Genomic DNA, 19,222 nt, shown 5'->3' with positions numbered 1-19,222 from the left:
CTTTGGGGCCGTGCTAACCGAGCGGCGCGTCTGGCGCGCGCGCTTGAGACGCGCGAGTTGCAAGCGCGTCGCTTGCGCTTCGGATGCGCGTTCGTAAGCGCAGTCGTTTGCGGTGCGTTGTTGATCGCGAGCAAGTAGCGTATGGTGCCTCCGCATGTTGCTCGGTTTCTTTTCTGTGGACGCGGTTCGCACTTGTGCCTGTTCACAGAACTGCGATGTCGTCGCAGAAGACGAGGCGTAAAGACAGCACATGTTTTGTCCCATATTGTACGGGTGGATACTGATCAAACAGCGAGCGGGTCTCATTATTCAGCGCGCCTGCTGACCCAGAACGTTTAGCCGAGTGGGAGAAGAATATAAAGTGGGCAGATCGAAGACTATAACTCCGGACCTTTGCAACGAATTAAACGAGGTTTGTACATTGCTTCGCAAAAGAAAGTACAACTCCAATGTAGTCCGTAATGCACGTTGGCATTCCAGCTTGTGTCGCCCATGAGAATTTGCCCTCTTTAATTACCGTCAGTCGCAATAAGTGCCGTTAGGTTAGTGAACAGATCACTACTAAATTTATCGTAATTAGCTACAAATTGTTGTGAATTTAGTATTTCTGGACATTTGTCGCACATATTAGTTTACTCTGAAAAAAAGTTATACTTCTTCGGAAACCACGTATTTATTTATTGGTATTCTTCTAAGAAACACCCAATATCGTGCAGCGTATTAATGATAACTGTGCGTACGATCGTTTGTAAGGGCAACAAAAACATTCTTTTGATTACGTTTTGCACTTCAATTAACTTTGCGCAGCGCGAAACGTGCTGGGACAGCCCATCGGCGTCTCTCGCAAGCGCGCGTTGGCAAGAGACGCCGCTTGGTATAGCACGGTCCCTACGGCTATCGCCGTCTGGTGGCCGCCTGCGGAAGGCATAATTCTCCGTGCCACCGCGAAGCCCGTGGTCGGCACACTAGTAAGTACGTTCTTATCGCTATACTTGGGAAGCGGCGGTGAGTTTCGGACAGATTAAAGAGCCACACTGACAACGCGAAGACATATGCGCGACGAGACGGACGCTGTTTGTAACATATTTTGTTTAGCATTCGTGACCGCTAACTTCTTCCAGCAATCAGTCATTGCTTGTTGTAGAATGCAATGGCTCCTAGACTTTGTAGACAACCCCTATCATCATCATTATAACATGAATGCACGCGAAACTGCACGCGAGAGGTAGCCACGACGACAGCCACGCTGCCTTCGCCGCACCGGTGGCAAGAACCCGAGGAGAGGCCTGCCAGAAGCAACGACAAAAGTAAGGTGTCACCAGCTTCTTGTAGATCATTACTGCTAGGTTCTCCCTTTCGGGCGACCCCAGAGAAATCAGACGCCATATTTAAAGCCACGCTTCATACGCCATCGATGCGCTGGCGAGTCGATTTGGCCGACCCTGACAGGGCGTCCGCCGCAGTTTCGCAGACAATCTGAGTGCGCGTTGCTCGCGTCCGCTCGCATCTCGGGGAGACGCTATAGGAGACGCGCTCACGGAGAGTTTGAAGATCTACCAGCTACGCCACTTCTTTACTCCGCGATGCTCCGATCACAGATCTATTGAAAATCTGCGCGAAGGTATGCGACATGTAAGTAATCACGACAGCTTCTGTTGCGCTGCGTTCATGCTTAAGGTTAAGTGGATGGACAGCGAAGAATAGCCAGAGTGACTTGGAACGCGGCACTTCCTCATAAACGCGACGCTGTGCTGGTTGGGCGAAGCCAGATGGCGTCGATTTATAGCAGCGGGGTGGCTTTCCGTTCGCGGGTGCAGAGGAGTGCATTGAGAAATGCACCTAGTGCTGGACGAATTCAGTTCGGCATGTAGTGCGTGGGATAGACTGATTTCTGTCGGACGTGCCTGTACGGTGTTGGCAGCGCCACAGGCTTACATTGAGCCAGGATTTCTTCGTCTGGCCAGTCGCGAGCCGTCAACATTCGTGGGCCGCTTAGCATGTTTATGGCTTCGGCACCTGTGACACGTAAAACTCCCTGTCTGAATACTGGGTTACGCAGAAACGGACTGCAGCAACATAGTTATTAGGTAAGTTTCGATGTAACACCATTAACCCTTTCACGCTCTCTTCCTTCTCTAATCCTCCTCCCGTACGGAGCGCCTCTACATACCCCGAAAGGTTCCAAACATCTCAATATGCGCGCAAACACAAATAGCTTCTAGTTGGTGTCCTTACACATTTATTATCAGTATTCGTGTTAAAACCGTGCTCCGTGCAGTAAACCTATAGATGCTGGCATAAACCACGCTACCTGAAAAAAAACTTTGGAACCTTCTACATCCCATTTGATCACACTAAGCCAATCGCGCACGGGAAATGGTGGGAGAGGGCGAAGATGACGACGGTGGCTAGATGAAAAACTGACGCTACCCCGAAACTATTTATCTAGTAACTTTATAGCAGCAACGTTGGTAGCAATACGTTGTGACAATTTTTCGAACCACAAGGCGTTAGGCACGTTTTTCCGTTACGTGGACGTTCTTCTAGAGAGAAAAATAAAAAGGGCGCATGTTATGATTACGTCGCTGTTGACTTCAGGAGCAACTATAAGTAGAATATAGCTGGTGACAGAAATAATAGGTCTGTGCCCTTCCTGGTTAAACTCTGCTGCCAACGTTTGCTTCTCAGGTAACCCGGTATTCAATACCGGGTTACCTGTCAATACGCTTACGCGTATACCGGTTACCTGTCAATACGCTTAAGTCAATACGCTTACGGATAAGCTAAAATCCTTGTACTAACACTGCGGAGACGGGTTACGGCATTTCTGTATTGTGGTTCCTACCCTTACCTATCATACGTACGGCCGGCCAACAAAACGCAGGAACACGAAAGAGCCTGGGCCAACTTCACTGAAAATGGCCGACGAGCAGTCTTGGCACGAGGCCCTCTCGAGGCTCGACTTGGAGCGGGAGTGTTCGGCGCACCCGGCCACTGAGAAGATCTGCTGGCTGTGCGACGAACTGGCCAAGTGGAACGACGTCCTCGCTCCGCTGAGACTCCAAATCGTGGAGCACATACCCGGATACTTGTGCCTACGCACGCGACCGGGAAGCAAGAAGCCGAAGATCACGAACAGTCCCTGCAACGCGGCTTACTTCCTTGCTTGGCTGCCGAGGAAACATCGGTGCGTCGTCGCCGTGAAGTTCGGCCAAGGCGAAATGGAGTTGGACCGATCGACCGTGCCCACCTTCTTGTACGAGTCTTACCCGAACGTGCGCCAAATCGCCATAGGGGGAATCGGCGCGTTCGAGTGCAGCTCGCTCATGAACTCCCTGGGCCGCGTGGCGAAACTCGAGGCCCTCGTCTTGGACGAAGCCACCGTGGGCGACCCGCTGTCGATCGAACTGGGCGCGCTGTTGGCGGCGAACGCGGCCACTGTGAGAACAGTCACAGTGACCAGGACCTTCATACCGGGCGGCGCGTCCAACATTCTAGCCGACAGCATTTCTAGATGCCGGAACCTGAGAGAGCTCACGTTCAACGCCCACTTGGACTTGCAAGGGCTGAAGTACTTGAACAATCTACTTCAGTCGGCCGACTGCCTCGAAAAGTTGTGTTTGAGGGAAGCGCTGAACACCACGATCGAGCCCACCGAAGACCCGCACAATCAGGAGCTCTTGGCCACCGTCGCCGGCCTGGCGCGGAGGAGCGGGTCCGCGCTGTCCGAGTTCTGTTACCACGCCTACACGCACGTCTTCACGAGCGCTCTGAGGGGTCTCAAAGCGAGCACGGTGCTGAGACACCTGGAAATCAGCAAGTGCGACTGCGTGACGGGCCCGACTGTCGGGTCGCTGCTCAAGTGCGTGCTCTCCTCCTACGCGGGTCTTCACACGCTCACCTTCAGGGCCTGCGAGTTCGACGCCGCGGCCGCCGAGCTGGTAGCGGCCGCTCTGGAAGAGAACGTCACGCTGAGGCAGCTGATGGTGTGCGACGTCATCATGAACGTGCCGCAGATGCAAACTCTGCTGAGAGCTCTGGAGAAGAACAAGACGCTGCGGTTGTTGCAAGTCGACTTCTTGGCTGCCTCGGAGGAACAGAGGTGAGAGGCAAACGACTTCCGAAGTTAGTTTGTCTTTAAGTATACCGCTGCGTTTGTTTAGCGCGCATGGCACAAGTCACTGCTTGCGCTCATGTATATCTCATTAGCCGCACCGCTTTAGCAGTACACCTTATAATCTAGCTATGGACGCGAAGGAGTCAAGTGTGGGTTGGCGCCGATAACGTGGACACATTGCGCGAACTTAGTTTTCATAATGAAAGGTTATGACGAAAGTTGAATCTCAAATGACGTGACGAGGAGTCATTATATATGTACAATATTCGCAGCGTACAGGTTATCGCATACATCCGCGTAGCGCGCTTGTGGACGTGTGTGTGTGTGTGTGTGTGCGTGTGTGTGTGTGTGTGTGTGTGTGTGTGTGTGTGTTTGTGTGTGTGTGTGTTTGTGTGTGTGTGTGTGTGTGTGTTTGTGTGTGTGTGTGTGTGTGTGTGTGTGTGTGTGTGTGTGTGTGTGTGTGTGTGTGTGTGTGTGTGTGTGTGTGTGTGTGTGTGTGTGTGTGTGTGTGTGTGTGTGTGTGTGTGTGTGTGTGTGTGTGTGTGTGTGTGTGTGTGTGTGTGTGTGTGTGTGTGTGTCGCATCACTCGAGCGCATTGGTTATTCTGATCAGTGGTGATGCCCTCAACGTGGCGGGAGGGAATGGGTACCTCAAGTGGGTGAAGAGGCCTTTATCGAATTCACGTAAGCGGCCAGCGCTTCGCAATAGAGTGAGAGAGAGAAAGTGAAACGCTATCAGTCTGCTCTCCACGAGGCGCGTTCTCGAAAACATGCGCGAACACATTTACGGACGCCAAGCTCGCACGAGAGTTGATGGTATCTATACTGTAGAGTATTGCATTTAAAACATTTACCTTGGGTCATACTTCTACTTAACTACTCAAATACTTGTAAAATGCAGTATTGTTCCAATTAAACAACAGCTGATGTTTATTTTTCACAGAGTGACCTTAATTCTAGCGACGGTAGGAAGCAAAAAAAAATTCGTTTGCGGTAATATATAAAGATGAGAAGCACAACGTCGTGGTTATCTTTGGTTAATTTACCCAACAGTTTCGATTGGTCCACTGACGGAAACTGTTGGGTAAATAAACCAAGGATAAGGGATAATGATCACCACGTAGGGTTCTTTAACAAGCACACAAAGCACGTTAAACGAGCATTTTTTGAATTTCGCCCCCATCAGACTGCGGCCCACCCGGCCGGGATTCGAACTTCCCACCTCGTTAGTTGCAGCGTAACGCCATAGCCATTAAGCCACCACATCGGGATTTTTTATGCTTGTAGCTACAGACGTACTTGTGGCGTTACCTAAACGCTTTGCTTTTCTAAACTTCGAAGCAATGAGATTTTATTTCCAAATTCATCAAGACATTAGCTATCTGAACTTATGTACGAGTATATCGTGAATTGTGACGTGTACAACAAAACATCTTGTTGAATGTGAGCAATTTAGAAGTTCACAAGGCCACTGCAAACAAAGAAGTCGCAGTTTCGGCAAACCAGTGTTCTAACAACCGTTGTTACGAGAGTCGCATGACCTACCGTGCTAGTAGCACCCGTAGACAGTAGAGCCACAGTTTAGTTAGCGCTAGTAATTTTTCTAGGAAGCCGTGCGATACACATCAGCTTACATCTCGTCTCTGCATGCAACGAGCGCTCGTACCAGATCTTCTTTCACTGCCGCTTACGATGCATCACGGCGACACTTCTGATAGAGAGGTAGCGCTCGCCTCGAAGACACAGAAACTGTTACGCGTTGGATTCCCATCCTTTTATTTCGAGGTATGACATACCTCGGAACTCTTGCGATAATGCGCAAGAAATAATTGCTACCCGCCGAGAACAGCATCGCAGGCTTTGCTCTCGTATTTTTCTCTTCTTTTTCATCAGGTGGATGCTCTCCGCCCAGCTGTGCCAAAATGACCTCTACGCACGCGTGCAACTGCCGTGGGTGAACTCAGATGCCCAGTACCTGAGCGCCATCCTGAGCGAGCCCCGGCTGTGCCCCAGCCACTTGCAGCTGAACGCGGGGCGGCTGAGCGACGCGTACTTCGCGATGCTGTGCCGGGCCCTGTCGGGCTCCTGTTTCGTGCGATGCCTGTCGGTCAGTCTCTGGCGGGCCCGTCCCGGACAGATCGACAACCTTCGAGAGGCCCTGAGGGCGAACACGTCGATCGTCGAGCTCAAGCTCCACGACTGCGAGAGCCCCGGGTCCGCGGTCAGCGCCTCGGTGGGCCTGCGAGCCAATCGCGGGGTCGCCCAGCTGTGCGTCATCTGCAGCGACGCCATGAAGCCCTCGTCCGCCGACGAGTTCGCGTCCGTGCTGGCCGCCAACGAGTTCCTGAGCGACGTGGAGCTGGTGTGCACGCGCGACGTGAGCCCCGAGTGCCTGGCCGCGGTGGGTCGGGGTCTGCTGCAGAACCGGAACGTCGTGTCCTTCTCGGTTCGCTCCAGGTGCATCGCCGAGTCTTCGACTCGCCACATGGAGGTCGCCGTGCAGAGGAACGTGACCCGGCTTCACCGGGCCGTGCGCTTTGTTCTGGAGCGGGACCGTACGAAGCCGTTCGCGGAGGCGTTCGAGGTTTACGAAAAGAAGGCCGTGCTCACTCTGCGCGTGATGGCCACGTCGGGCATGAGCGAGGCGGAGGCGATCGCCGCTGTGACGTCAGCGCGGCGCTTCATTCGGAGGAACTACTTCTCGATCAACAATGTGGTCAGTCGGGTCATCGAGTGTTGGCCCGGAGAGGGCACGCAGATCGACGCCCTCAACTACGACTGCTGGTTGGCCATTGCAGAGCACTTGAAAGTATCTGATATTGTTCATGCAGGATCTCGTGAAGATTAGGGATGATTAGAGGCAGTGTGCGGTTGGGCCGGAGGTTGGACCCTCTAGTCCGTACATGCGCACGAGGACTCGCTGCTTCAAGGGTGCGTTTTTCATAGCAGTTGCTGACGTTTCATATTTATTAAAATGTTTGTATTATTTCGCCAAATTTTCATTGCCTTGTTTTGTCTGAAGAAAAAAAAAAACAATTTTTTTTTCCGTGTCGGATGCTTTTATCTCTGCCGGGCCTGCGTATCAATGCAAAATGCTACCACATTGCACCGTTCCCAACCACCATTGTTTTACGGACATCAATGTTGGCACTAGTATTTAAGCACAGTCTAGGATGTCCTTATAAGTAAGAACAACAGAGTTGTGCCGTAGCCGCTACAACATGTGACATCAGCAGGCTACTGCATCTTTTTTTTTTTTTCCGGTGTGACGAGAAAATTTTCTTGCTGCTACGTCATCTTCGGCTGTTGACAAAAGCGTCTATTGCAGGCACCTGGCGAGGTTAGAGCAGTATTCTTTCACAGATATTAATTCAATTGTAATAGCTTCTTTTTTGCAACATATATTTCCCGTAGCCATCAGGTCCTTGGTCGATAACTTTCAGTGGGTATGTGCTGCTGTCCCTGGGCCATGTCACAAATAACTACTCGGACAGGCGGTGCACTGACGGCCGTGCAGCACGTTTGTGTTTACGATGTGTCCAGTGGTCGCCCCAACCAGTTACCTATAGGTATGCTGGCTCGGACATACATAGGGTAAGTGACAATGCAGGAGTGGCGGCGATGCCGTTATCGAAATCCTATTTGTCAATAAATTGATTGGTTATAATCTTTACCATGGTTGCGAGTTCAGCACTGAGCGCATAAACAAATGACCAACATTACCGAGGCCGATTTCTACGTTGCGAAGAATTCGAAATAGGTTCAGCTAAGTTCCTGTCGGGGCCCTATCCACGCCTCCATGGTCGGTGTCTATGTACTTTTTTGCCGAATGTATTTTGCCGTAAGTGGCAAATTAACCGCGGTGGCTACGAGGCAATCACCGCGAGGGCGATTTCTTGTTTCGTTATTAATCTCGAGTAGACGTCAAGCCACGTGGTTATTCAATTTTTTTTAGTTGTCACCGAACGCAGAGCTTTAGCAAAGCAGGATAGAGCCATTTAATAAACACATGCAATTTTTAGTATTTCTCAGGATGCAGACTAACAGAAAGAAAGCAGTTTGATCGCTAACCCAACGCATTCCATAAACCCAGTACTTTGTTGTCAAATCGGAGAAAATTAATGCAAAGTCCTCTGAAGCTCTACACTGCCTAGGCAAGTGTACTAGTGGATAATGTGATAGGTAGTATGCTATGACTAGACAGATGGTCTGCGATGACTATGGCTATGGCGATTCAACGTAGCTACGAATCAATCGCTTCATTTCTCCTTCATACAATAATTTTTATAAGCTTGTGTGACCTGTACTTAAGAAAGACTAAAGATCAAGGAAAAGTACACACCTAGTACATACAGCAATGGAACAGTTTCTAAGTCTCAGCATGCCTAGTTTGTTTTAGGCCCGTTCGAATAACAAGACGGGGCGTTTATTTAACAAAACGATATGAGGAGAGAACTGATCAGATACTAGAGGGAGTGTGCAAGTGCCGACAGAATGCTACTTCTTCATTCAATAAAGATAATCAACAACAACGGTGGAAACGCCTTCGAATCTCAAATAAGGTAATCATGTTTATGGTCAAACCATGGCTGAAGCACGGTATTCAATAAAGTGTAGCAACCGCATAAATTGTATCAAGTTATAACCTCAATGAGGATAAACAATGAGGTCAACTGAACAGGGAGCTGCGCTGCTGTTGTCACCTCTTGCGTAACGAATTCATAAACGCTCGACTCGTCGTTGGCAGAGCGCATTCATTGTTTTAAGCAAAAACGTAATTTGCAATCAACAACCAATCAGGGAACGCCTTATCCGTGAAGCATAGCTTCCTAAAGCCCCTGGTGCTGCGTCTGCGCTCTCTCGGGGCCTCCTAGGAGCCGAAGCACTTCCGACGCCTGGAATGCAGTTTGCGAAGTTCTCGCTCTTGATGTTGGCGACTGCGAGGCCGAGAAGAACGCCAGTGACGTGTCCGACTGAAGAACCGGTCGGCATGTAGCACCACATGAGCGCGAAGTCTATAAGCAGGCCAATCCAGAAAGGCAGAGGTACGGAAAACGACGCCATCTGGTAGCGGTTGCGACGGCCGTTGTTCTTATCGCGATGCACGATCTTCAGGGCCAGCAGGACACCGACAAGACCACAGCCGCAGGACGTGGAATGCGCGGCCGGTGGTGGTTGTTCGGTGTGGTGGACGATCACGTGCTCCCAGACCGCGCAGGTCAAGCCGTTGAGAATCAAGCTGACCCCCAGCAGTAGCCCGGTGACCTCGCACATAAACCTACAGCAAAGGTAGCGCGTAGAGTCTCTTTAGGGCCCGCACTAAAATTCTTCCCCATTTCTCGCAAAGGCGCGTTAGAAGTGTGATGGCACAGTCGTATACGGGCAATTAATGCGTCATGCGTGAAAATAAACGCGCCGAGTATTGCACATCACGTGCATTTGCGTCCAACAGCTGTCTTGCCCCGGAAAGTGCGCGGCCTGAATTGAAACCGAAGAGCACACCATACGCGTAGTTAGAATCTCTGCGTAAAGATGCATCTCCCCGGAAATGGGTATGCAGCTACAGGTATCCCCTAGGGATTTGTTATGTCTGATAAAAGTACACTTTTTATGTTTGTTATTTTAAAAGCCTTGCTGCGGAATCCACCAAAGATAAACCTGATGAACAAGCAATTGTTCGAACAACTTACTTTTTTTGTTTGTGTGAATTACACTTACTGAACGAAGTCGAACAAGCAGTTTCATTTGGATCTTTAAGGGGAGCATGCCAAATCCACACGGCATTTCTGGCAGTAAACATGCAGCATTGGCAAAATTTTGAACGATCTGTGCCTGCAGCGAGAACCGTCGTGAGGTAGCGTGCCGAACCACTTATGAAATTTTCTGCGCTGGATATTGTGACAATTTGGACATTGATGATCTGGACATTGTGAGAACCAGCACCGGCTTCTAGCCCTCCTGAAGTTCAGGCGCGAAATTTATACTGATTTTCGTTCGCAAATGATACATGCCAGTGGCAGCATGCCTTCGTTAATAATACGTTCGATATCACACTGTCGTTCGGTCTTACGAAGAACTCTTACATACGAGGTCTTTTTTGTTTTGTTTTGTATGTGTGCTAATACAGCTTCAGAGTTTTAGGAGTGCTACAAAAGTTCGCCTAGAGGTCCTAGAGACAGATGTTGTCCTTCAGGCAGTTGCTTCGACACTTAGGTTACTGTAGAAGACTTCCAAATAACCGAGTTTTTTCATAATGTCCCAAAATAGCAGAGAGACAGATCAGTGAATTTATAGAAATAATAGTGACTACGCTGTCTATTCTTTACAACAGTCACCAATTCTGCAGAGCATCTAGCTTACACCATTTGCGATTACCTCCCCGCCCATGAAGACAACAATACCCAGCCGTGTTATTTGCGTGACCGCGCATTGCACTTTCTCCGTAATCGGCCTCCTTTACTATGACACTGCATCCAGGGTTGGCACGCCAACTAGAGCAGGGCGATGCTGGATATAGTGTAACGGTAAAGTGCACGCTATGCGGCGAATTACCGACCAATCAGGTACGCCAAGCTCCAAACCCTAATAGGCATAGAATTGTTTGTTGGATTGAAGCAATTGTGCTTTTGGTGAAATGTATAGGCTGCAATAAATATATTTAAATATCGATTGTTTTATCAGTGAGTAAGTCCGTAGAAAACAAGCACATCAGCCAGCACAACTGTAAGGGTAGTAAAAATGGTAGTGTTATGCGGCGAGGGTGCAGTTTTGCCAGACACCAACACCCAGCCATAATCCTAATCCATAAGAAAGGGGACGCCAAAACTTGAAAAATTATAGACCGATCAGCTTACTGTCCGTCGCCTACAAAGTATTTACTAAGGTAATTGCAAATAGAATCAGGAACACCTTAGACTTCCGTCTACCAAAGGACCAGGCAGGATTCCGTAAAGGCTACTCAACAATAGATCATATTCACACTATCAATCAGGTGATAGAGAAATGTGCGGAATATAACCAACCATTATATATAGCTTTCATCGATTATGAGAAAGCGTTTGATTCAGTCGAAACCTCAGCAGTCATGGAGGCACTGCGGAATCAGGGTGTAGACGAGCCGTACGTAAAAATACTGAAAGATATCTATAGCGCCTCCACAGTCACCGTAGTCCTCCATAAAGAAAGCAACAATATCCCAATAAAGCAAGGCGTCAGGCAGGGAGATACGATCTCTCCAATGCTATTCACAGCGTGTTTACAGGAGGTATTCAGAGACCTGGATTGGGAAGAATTGGGGATCAGTGTTAATGGACAATACCTTAGTAGCTTGCGATTCCCTGATGATATTGCCTTGCTTAGTAACTCAGGGGAGCACTTGCAATGCATGCTCACTGACCTCGGAGGCAAAGCAGAAGGGTGGGTCTAAAAATTAATCTGCAGAAAACTAAAGTAATGTTTAAGTCTCGGAGGAGAACAGCAGTTTACGATAGGCAGCGAAGCACTGGAAGTGGTAAGGGAATATATCTGCTTAGGACAGGTAGTGACCACAGATCCGGATAATGAGACTGAAATAATCAGAAGAATAAGAATGAGCTGGGGTGCGTTTGGCAGACATTCTCAGATCATGAACAGCAGGTTTCCATTATCCCTCAAGCGAAAAGTGTATAACTGCTGTGTCTTACCAGTACTCACGTACGGGGCAGAAACCTGGAGACTTACGAAAATGGTTCTACTTAAATTGAGGACGACGCAACGAGCTATGGAAAGAAGAATGATAGGTGTAACGTTAAGGGATAAGAAAAGAGCAGATTGGGTGAGGGAGCAAACGCGAGGTAATGACATCTTAGTTGAAATCAAGAAAAAGAAATGGGCATGGGCAGGACATGTAATGAGGAGGGAAGATAACTGATGGTCATTAAGGGTTAGGGACTGGATTCCAAGGGAAGGGAAGCGTAGCAGGGGACGGCAGAAAGTTAGGTGGGCGGATGAGATTAAGAAGTTTGCAGGGACAACATGGCCACAATTAGTACATGACCGGGATAGTTGGAGAAGTTTGGGAGAGGCCTTTGCCCTGCAGTGGGCGTAACCAGGATGATGATGATGATGATGATGATGATGATGATGATATAGAGGGAAACCGGAATTGGTAATGGCGGTTACTCAGAATAATTAAGCCATATATAGGCGCGTTCCAATACTATGTGCAATATCCGGGAATATCAGGCCAGGGTGAACCTAGCTGTGAACCATTTCTTTTGTGCATAAACTAGCACTTAGTGGAATCCAGTGTCCAATAAGCAAATTTGCTTGTTCTTCTTTAAATGAATCTGTTCCAACTAGGCCGATTCGCAGCAATGCTTCAGTCCATGAGAACACACTTATTTTTTTCGAGCTCGTAACCCCCTTCGTCTAACGCCTTCGGGTTAAGTGATTAAAATTTCTTGATGAGGAATAAATAATTACATTTTTTACATAATTTGTTAGTCTGTGTCTTCATTAGTTAATTTAATGCTGGCCTTTGACGTGCAAAACTCGGGCACGCCGTAGTGGAGGACTCAGGAATAATTTTGACAAACCGCGGTTCTCTAACGTGTGCCTGTATGCAAGATATACGGGCGTTATTGGATTTCCAATGCATAGAAATGCGGCCGTAGTGTTCGGGATTCGATCACGCGACCACGTGCTTAGCCACGCCAGCGCCACAGCCACTAAACCACCACTGCGGGTGGCACATACCTTAAATGGCCAAGGTCTCGTTCCAGCTCCACGCCTACTGGCAGTAGGGAAAGGGTGACGTAGACCAGTTGAAAGAGGTTGGGTAAGTACAGTGCTGGGAGAACGGGCACTTGCCAGATGGGATATTGGAAAGCCAACGTCGGCTGCGCTGTGGCCGTGTGGTTGACGTATGGCCCATAGATGTAGGCAGCAATGATGGACGCAGAGAAGATATACGTAACGGGTGCCCACGGCATAACGTACAGGTTCACGTGCCGCCGGGAAGGACGTACACTGTAGAGATACAAAGTTCCGTATAGGGTAAGTGTTCTTGAAAGCGTATACATTACGGTTATCTTGTCACTATCGCTGGTAACTCAGGCAACGCTATGCCTTGTGTTTTCAATGACTTTATACACACAGGCATGCGAAAAAATAACGAGACACTTCGCCATGACTACAATAATTGAGGTCTGTCGTAGCCACAATTACGTTTGAAACAGTTTATATCTAAGTCGCGGCCTAAGATTAATTATAAGGTCTAGCAGGCGTCCATGTCTGTTCAAAGTGTCTTTTCCTAATTTATTGGCGCTTAGTTTCGCGTTAGTTAGATCAATGAGAAAGAAGGTTGTGCAGGACGTAAATGGTCGCAGTCGCAAGTCTTGTTCAGCATGGACCACGCTTCTTGATTTATCTTCAACTTGGGTCGATGTGGAAAATAAGGCTTCATATAGATCGGACGTCGAAAACATGTCATTAGTATTTGTCATTTCTGAGTAGCAACGCTCCTAAAGAAAGTGACACTGCGGCGGGCACAGGCGCCCCTTGGTTTTTGAAACACTTCAGCAAATTTCTAAACTTGTCCCCAATTAAGCAGCATATACGCCTATGTAGTATGAATATCATGATTGCTTCGATATTGCCGATATACTCCTAACATCAAGTGTGCGCGTATAAATTATTTGTGTACGTGCAAATTCACAATCACATCTGGCACCATCATCGATAAAACTCAGGTTCAGCAAATCGTTTGTAAAACTTGCATTTGCCTATAATAAAGGGTTTGTTACAAAGGTATAATCCTCAGATGCTCATGCTGAAATCGCGCGCTTTGGCTGTTGGCATCAGGTGCAGTGACTGGGTGAGTGAATGCATGTTTGTGTTCAGATGCAATATTCATGAACTGTTCGTTATGTCATAGCCAGCTTAGTACTTTGATATTGAATGTTCTTGCATGGAATTAGATTTGTTTGTCGGCGTCGTGCAGGAAATTATTTTACGCAAGCTTTCTGGGTTGCAAGTCCTGTTGACACACGCCTACTACTGGCCACAACACGAGCTTCATTAAGCGCTGAAGCAGTACGTTCAGTATCTAACGCCTAAACTTTAGTTCCTTTAGTCCCGGGAAAGTGCGTCTTGCTTGTTTAAGAACAGAAATCCTGTGAGGTATACCTGTTACAACGAATCAGTTATCTCCACATGCCCTTGTAAGCTATCAGTAGCGTCCCGAAATGGCGTGTGTGACGTTACGTTAAGATCCCCCGTGCCTGTAGGGCGACAAACACCCACCGTTTGCACTCGCACGTAATAATGATCGTACGAGAAACGTCATCGATGTGTATATCGCGTCGGACACTTTGAACAAGTTAACGCCCAACGTGTGAAATGTGCATTTGAAGAACACAATCTCACCGTATGATAAACCTTCCCAGTTTCGTCTTGGCCAGGAAACCGCCAACCAAGAGCCCACTCGCCATAGGTAGAAGATTGTCCACCGAAATCCCACCCAGTACGAACATCTCAGCCAACAGAGCCCAGCACTCTAGGTACTCGAACTCGTAGCTGCCGTAGCGGATTGTCGATCCTCCGATGTAAGTCCGGGTAAGTATATCGGTGGCTACAGTGACGCCTGCGAACGTGTGTGCGCAGACTGTGTGCAGCGGTAGCACAGATGCGTATTTGCATACGATCAGGTTGACACAGGTGTGCACCAATCCTACTAAAGCCACGAGCGCCGCAAAGACGGCGCCGAAGTACGCAGTTCCCAGGGCTGCTTCGAGGATGAGGCCACTGGTGAAGAACGACATCAGGTTGAACAAGAGGTGCTTGGCGCTCGTATGATGGAAGGCGGCGAACAGCGCCCGTTCCCAGTGGCCTTCTTCAATGATGGTGTCGACGCTGGCGCACCGTTCGGGGTAGTACTTGTGAAGGAATTTCCAGTGCGCCCGCACCTGAAGCCATGTGACGAAGAGCGTGAACCACGGGATGCGGGGTGCGGGAAACGTTTCGCCGTACTCTGAGTCATCCGCGGGAGAGGCGGCCTGTGCTTGAGAGTCTATCATGGGCGACGAGGGAGTTACGGGACTTGAAGGTGGCAACGACTCTTCGGTGGCTTCGCACATCCCTCGCATCTGATCAAGCCTTCGGGGCTTGTGGCTCCACGGAACAAGCAAAGTGCGCGACTCCACGTGTGCCCCGTCCTCATCGTTCTCTTGCTTCGAAGGAAGCCTCCCGCCAGCCTGTTGAACCAACCTTGCAGACATCGTGGGCTCTCGAGCATCTCGTTTAAAGCTCTGGATGGAGTCAGGTTGGTCAGCACTGCGGACGAGTTGTATGCCCGGCTTATTCTCATGGGGAGAGAGGAAGTGTGTGAGATGGGCCAGAATAGACCAGAACCTCGGGACCTGCGCTTGCTGGGACAGTGGTCTTGGGGGTGCTTCTTGACCAGCGCTCGGTGAACCAACAAAGGAGTCGGCAGAAGGCAGCTCAAGCTTCGGACTGGACGGCTGCGCCTGCTGCCTTCTGCTTGGCGAGTACTGGAGGTTGAGCGACCTGTACGAGGCGGACGCTGAGTCCGACGTCTGAGACGCCTCACTCACAACGTCCGGAAGCGGTTCTGACCCTCCGGAGGATGGCATCGCGGCTTCCGATTGCCGTTGTCCCGATGAGGATGCGTCCAGCGCCAATGACACGGAGGCCATCGACATTTCAGAGACTCCGCTTCCGACTGGCTCTTGACTGGCTATGACTGTTTTGTTCGGCTGCGCAGCAACTGTGGCCGGATCAACTTGTGCGCCCGCCGAAGGGCGAGGCTCTTTCCCGGACTTCCAGTCGTCTGTACCATTCGACGAGGAACCGTCGTCTTGCTTTTCTCTGTGTTCACCTTGGTCTTGCTTCACGCTGTCTGTTGGTCTCATGCTGCTACTCTTTACTGACACGAGAGCGGAAACCCGGAAGCCAAAGAAACGCTTACCGCTCTGTGCAGCCGCTCACTCTGGCGCTTACTTTCCCGCTGAATTCATCGCGCGTAATTTTCATAAAGACGATCGTTCTAATGAGACTTGTAATTCATATATTGCTGTAACTTGTCCCTTCCTTCTCCGCGGCTCACCCAGCCTCGTGGTTCTTCTGCTTCTTCTTTCACGGAGGGAAGAATACTGCTAGATCATCGAAATCGTTGTTATTCTTGCACTGGATGTTCGTGACGTGTATCCACGGTTGGGCATTGACCATAAATGCGGTGCTTATTTTCCCTTAACCATTGAAATAGGCACTTTGCGACGAATGCATGATGAGGGGAAGGGGCTCAGCGACAAGAAGAAAAATTATAGCAACCGCAATGAAAAAGATCCCAATGTGTTCTCATTATTCTATGTTCTTTACCCAATGTTTACACAGTAAATTCTTACACAGTCTGTGCCGTTTGCTCACGAATAACACTAGAGACATAACGAGTTGTGATACTGAACATGCCGCCTTTCCTAGAGATTTTGACAAGTTGTAGTGCAGAATCGCATAGCCGGACAGAGCACGAGCACCCTGTCGAAGAGGGATAGACAAATCAAGGAAGTGTATGCCAGCGATGAAGTAGCAAGAAGTTCGAATGCACACACACACACACACACACACGCACACACACACACACACACACACACACACGCACGCACACACACACACACACACACACACACACACACACACACACGCACACACACACACACGCACACACACACACACGCACACGCACACACACAAAGAGAGAGAGAGAGACAGACCGAGAGAGAGAGATGCGACATCCGCTAAGAAAGTAAAAAAAGTTCGGCAGCATGTTACACTCCTGTAACACGTGAAGGTGAAAGCCTGCTGCACACTTGGTAATGAATTAATGTACACGATCGGAGGGGTCAAACATAACGAGCCGTAGTGTAAATTACACGTGCGGCAAGCCGTTGTCTGCGAGCTTCGTCCTCCTCTCTACGCTGCCGTCTCGCATCGTCGCGTTGCTGATTTCGCAGTTCGGCTTCTTCGGCTCGTTTTCGACGCTTAGCTGCGGCTTCGCGCGCTCGTATAGCAGTGTCAGACCCGCGCCAACGACGTTTCTGTTCGACTTTACGTTGCACCATCTCAGCAGGGCAAAGCAGCACTCGCGGTCGAACGCCTTGCTCCCACCGCTTCGCACGCCGCACATCGTTTCTCGTTTAGCAAGCATCCTCAGCCGTAGCGTACTTCGGAGGAGGGGTATGCAATGCTTTATTGAAGGTTCGTATGCTTGTTATGAGCTTGTTCTTTATTGAAACGTCTGCCGTTCTGTGTGTTGTATGGGTGATTTCAATGAATGTATGCACTGTTCGCTTCACTTTGCTGAGAGCTTGTAGCCTCTCTCTTAAGGTTGTATGGGCTATTGCATTTTTGCTTGCTTGTGGGGATATGAGCCGTTGCTGATGGCGCTAACTTTTGTGCCACTTGACGGGACGCCGTGCTTTTACTCGAGGTCATGGCGCAACGAGCCCCTTAAGACTTTCGCCTTAAATATATTGGCGAGTGCGGGGGTGTTTTCTTAGCATAATTGACAGTCACTTTAGCATATGCACCAGATTGCCACAAAATGTGGCTGTGCGACACTGCACACTGCTCGATGTAGCATGTCTCTGTAGGAAACATGCAATACTATACTGTTCGTTCATCCCTTCTCTTTATCACACATTTCATACCTATTTTTCCTTTTCCCAGTACAGGGTAGCCGGCCGGAGATATCCACTCGTTAACGTCGCCCTCTTTCTCTTATTTTTAATCTCTATCTTTATTCGTTCTAGTCCAAACATGAGACAGGTTCACAGGAAGATAAATACGATGCGATTAACTGTGCTTGGAAAGGAGGATTGAGCATTTCTTTGTCTGGTGCCGCCGATTTTTTGAAGACGAAGAAAACCCTTAGAAGTTTTATTTCGACTTTCTTGGGCTATCGCTATCCGCGCCAACCATTCTTTCTTTTGCGGTGTCTTCACTGAAATTTAGCCCCAAGGATGCTTTTCTCGTTGTTTATAATTTTAGTACGGACAAAAAAAGAGTACTTTTCATAATTTCTAATGTTATGGATCATATTTCTATTATTTAGTTTCTTGGTGCTAAAGTATTTTATCTCAGAATTCCTAAGAGTATCTTTCTTAATTTATAAGTTGACCCATCATTAACCCGCTTTACAAATTTAGTTTTTGTTATAATCTTAATAAATACACTTCAGGCCGCCTGCTTCTTGGCCGCTACCCCGTAGTGGTATGAGCCAATGTTTGCATACATGAACACGAACAAGAGATGCGTGAAGCTGGAGCATGAGATATCCTTTGTTCAACCATTGCTGGTCACTTCATCTGTTCTAGTTTCGCCCGGCGGCTTCCTAACTGCAAATTCTGTACTTCAAACAAAAATGCGAGTCTACATGTATTGTTGAGGTAATGCAGTGAAAACGAAGGGCAGGCAACATGCTTGTATCGTCAGCACTGCAGTATTTATTTTGCAACATCGAAGACGGGGCACACTGACAGGAATATATGCAACACGGTGAACAGCGCACACAACGGGACGAGTTAAGCGGACAGAAGAGATGTGCGATCTGTTTCACTTGTACCGTTATCTACGCTGTTTCGTGATGTTGGACGTTAACCATCTAGCCCAGCTTAGAACTCTTGTGAAAAATGCGTGCGTTGCCACGAAAAACGCAATCACAGGTTTGTGTTCATGTGATTTACAGTCTTCGGGAAATTCACCCAGCTTCCGGCATGTTTGTCGTTGTGTCCGTCCGTATACAACCTCTTGCCCTTCCAACTGGTATCACTGCTTAGTCCGTGATCTAGTGGGTCATCTGGCTGGTGTGCTGAGAAAACCGGGTTTGAAACCAAGCGTAGGACCAACTTGGGGCCCTTGGTATTTGAAACTGGGTACGTGCCGCCGTGTATGCGCCATTCTTCAATGGGCCTTGTAGATATTGAGGACTCGCCCCATCGCCTTTTTGTGGGCGTTCGCCTATTCGACGGTCCCTGCGTCCCTCCTTTTTGCCCCTGCCACGGGACGGGATGGTGGTCGAGTTGTCAATCGCCTGTCGCTCCACCCCGGA

The 19,222-nt window shown here is 48.9% G+C and overlaps 2 protein-coding genes across 4 annotated transcripts; one reads left to right on the top strand and one right to left on the bottom strand.

The window, feature by feature from the left end:
- The first annotated feature begins 1,017 nt into the window (after positions 1 to 1,017).
- LOC126527161 (uncharacterized) lies at positions 1,018 to 7,112 on the top strand. 3 transcript variants are annotated; one of them, XM_055068375.1, is made up of 3 exons: positions 1,018 to 1,307; positions 2,885 to 4,102; positions 6,010 to 7,112. In XM_055068375.1, the coding sequence occupies exons 1-3, from the start codon at positions 1,201 to 1,203 to the stop codon at positions 6,962 to 6,964; spliced, it is 2,280 nt and encodes a 759-aa protein (XP_054924350.1). In that variant the 5' UTR covers positions 1,018 to 1,200; the 3' UTR covers positions 6,965 to 7,112. The 3 variants fall into 3 exon arrangements, with proteins under 3 accessions (XP_054924350.1, XP_054924351.1, XP_050030870.1); XM_055068376.2 differs by lacking the exon at positions 1,018 to 1,307 and adding an exon at positions 1,516 to 1,632; XM_050174913.3 differs by lacking the exon at positions 1,018 to 1,307 and adding an exon at positions 1,783 to 2,087.
- Positions 7,113 to 8,777: 1,665 nt separating this feature from the next.
- Positions 8,778 to 16,222, bottom strand: LOC129383704 (uncharacterized). The gene is made up of 3 exons (XM_055068374.1): positions 14,524 to 16,222; positions 12,853 to 13,125; positions 8,778 to 9,394 (listed from the first exon to the last, which is right to left on the bottom strand). Exons 1-3 carry the CDS (start codon positions 16,026 to 16,028, stop codon positions 8,902 to 8,904), a joined length of 2,271 nt encoding a protein of 756 aa, XP_054924349.1. The 5' UTR covers positions 16,029 to 16,222; the 3' UTR covers positions 8,778 to 8,901.
- Between the last annotated feature and the right edge of the window lie 3,000 nt (positions 16,223 to 19,222).

The sequence above is a fragment of the Dermacentor andersoni genome, chromosome 9, assembly GCF_023375885.2.
Source record: "Dermacentor andersoni chromosome 9, qqDerAnde1_hic_scaffold, whole genome shotgun sequence".
NCBI classification, from domain to species: Eukaryota; Metazoa; Arthropoda; class Arachnida; order Ixodida; family Ixodidae; genus Dermacentor; species Dermacentor andersoni.
This window is presented reverse-complemented; position numbering and strand designations above follow the sequence as displayed.

Coding starts and splice junctions, on each gene's coding strand:
- LOC129383704 (XM_055068374.1), bottom strand. CDS start 16,028: ATGAGACCAACAGACAGCGTGAAGCAAGACCAAGGTGAACACAGAGAA. Junction 13,126..14,523: donor CTGGGAAGGTTTATCATACG/GTGAGATTGTGT, acceptor GTATCTCTACAG/TGTACGTCCTTCCCGGCGGC. Junction 9,395..12,852: donor CGAGACCTTGGCCATTTAAG/GTATGTGCCACC, acceptor CCTTTGCTGTAG/GTTTATGTGCGAGGTCACCG.
- LOC126527161 (XM_055068375.1), top strand. CDS start 1,201: ATGCACGCGAAACTGCACGCGAGAGGTAGCCACGACGACAGCCACGCT. Junction 1,308..2,884: donor TGCCAGAAGCAACGACAAAA/GTAAGGTGTCAC, acceptor AACAAAACGCAG/GAACACGAAAGAGCCTGGGC. Junction 4,103..6,009: donor GCTGCCTCGGAGGAACAGAG/GTGAGAGGCAAA, acceptor CTTTTTCATCAG/GTGGATGCTCTCCGCCCAGC.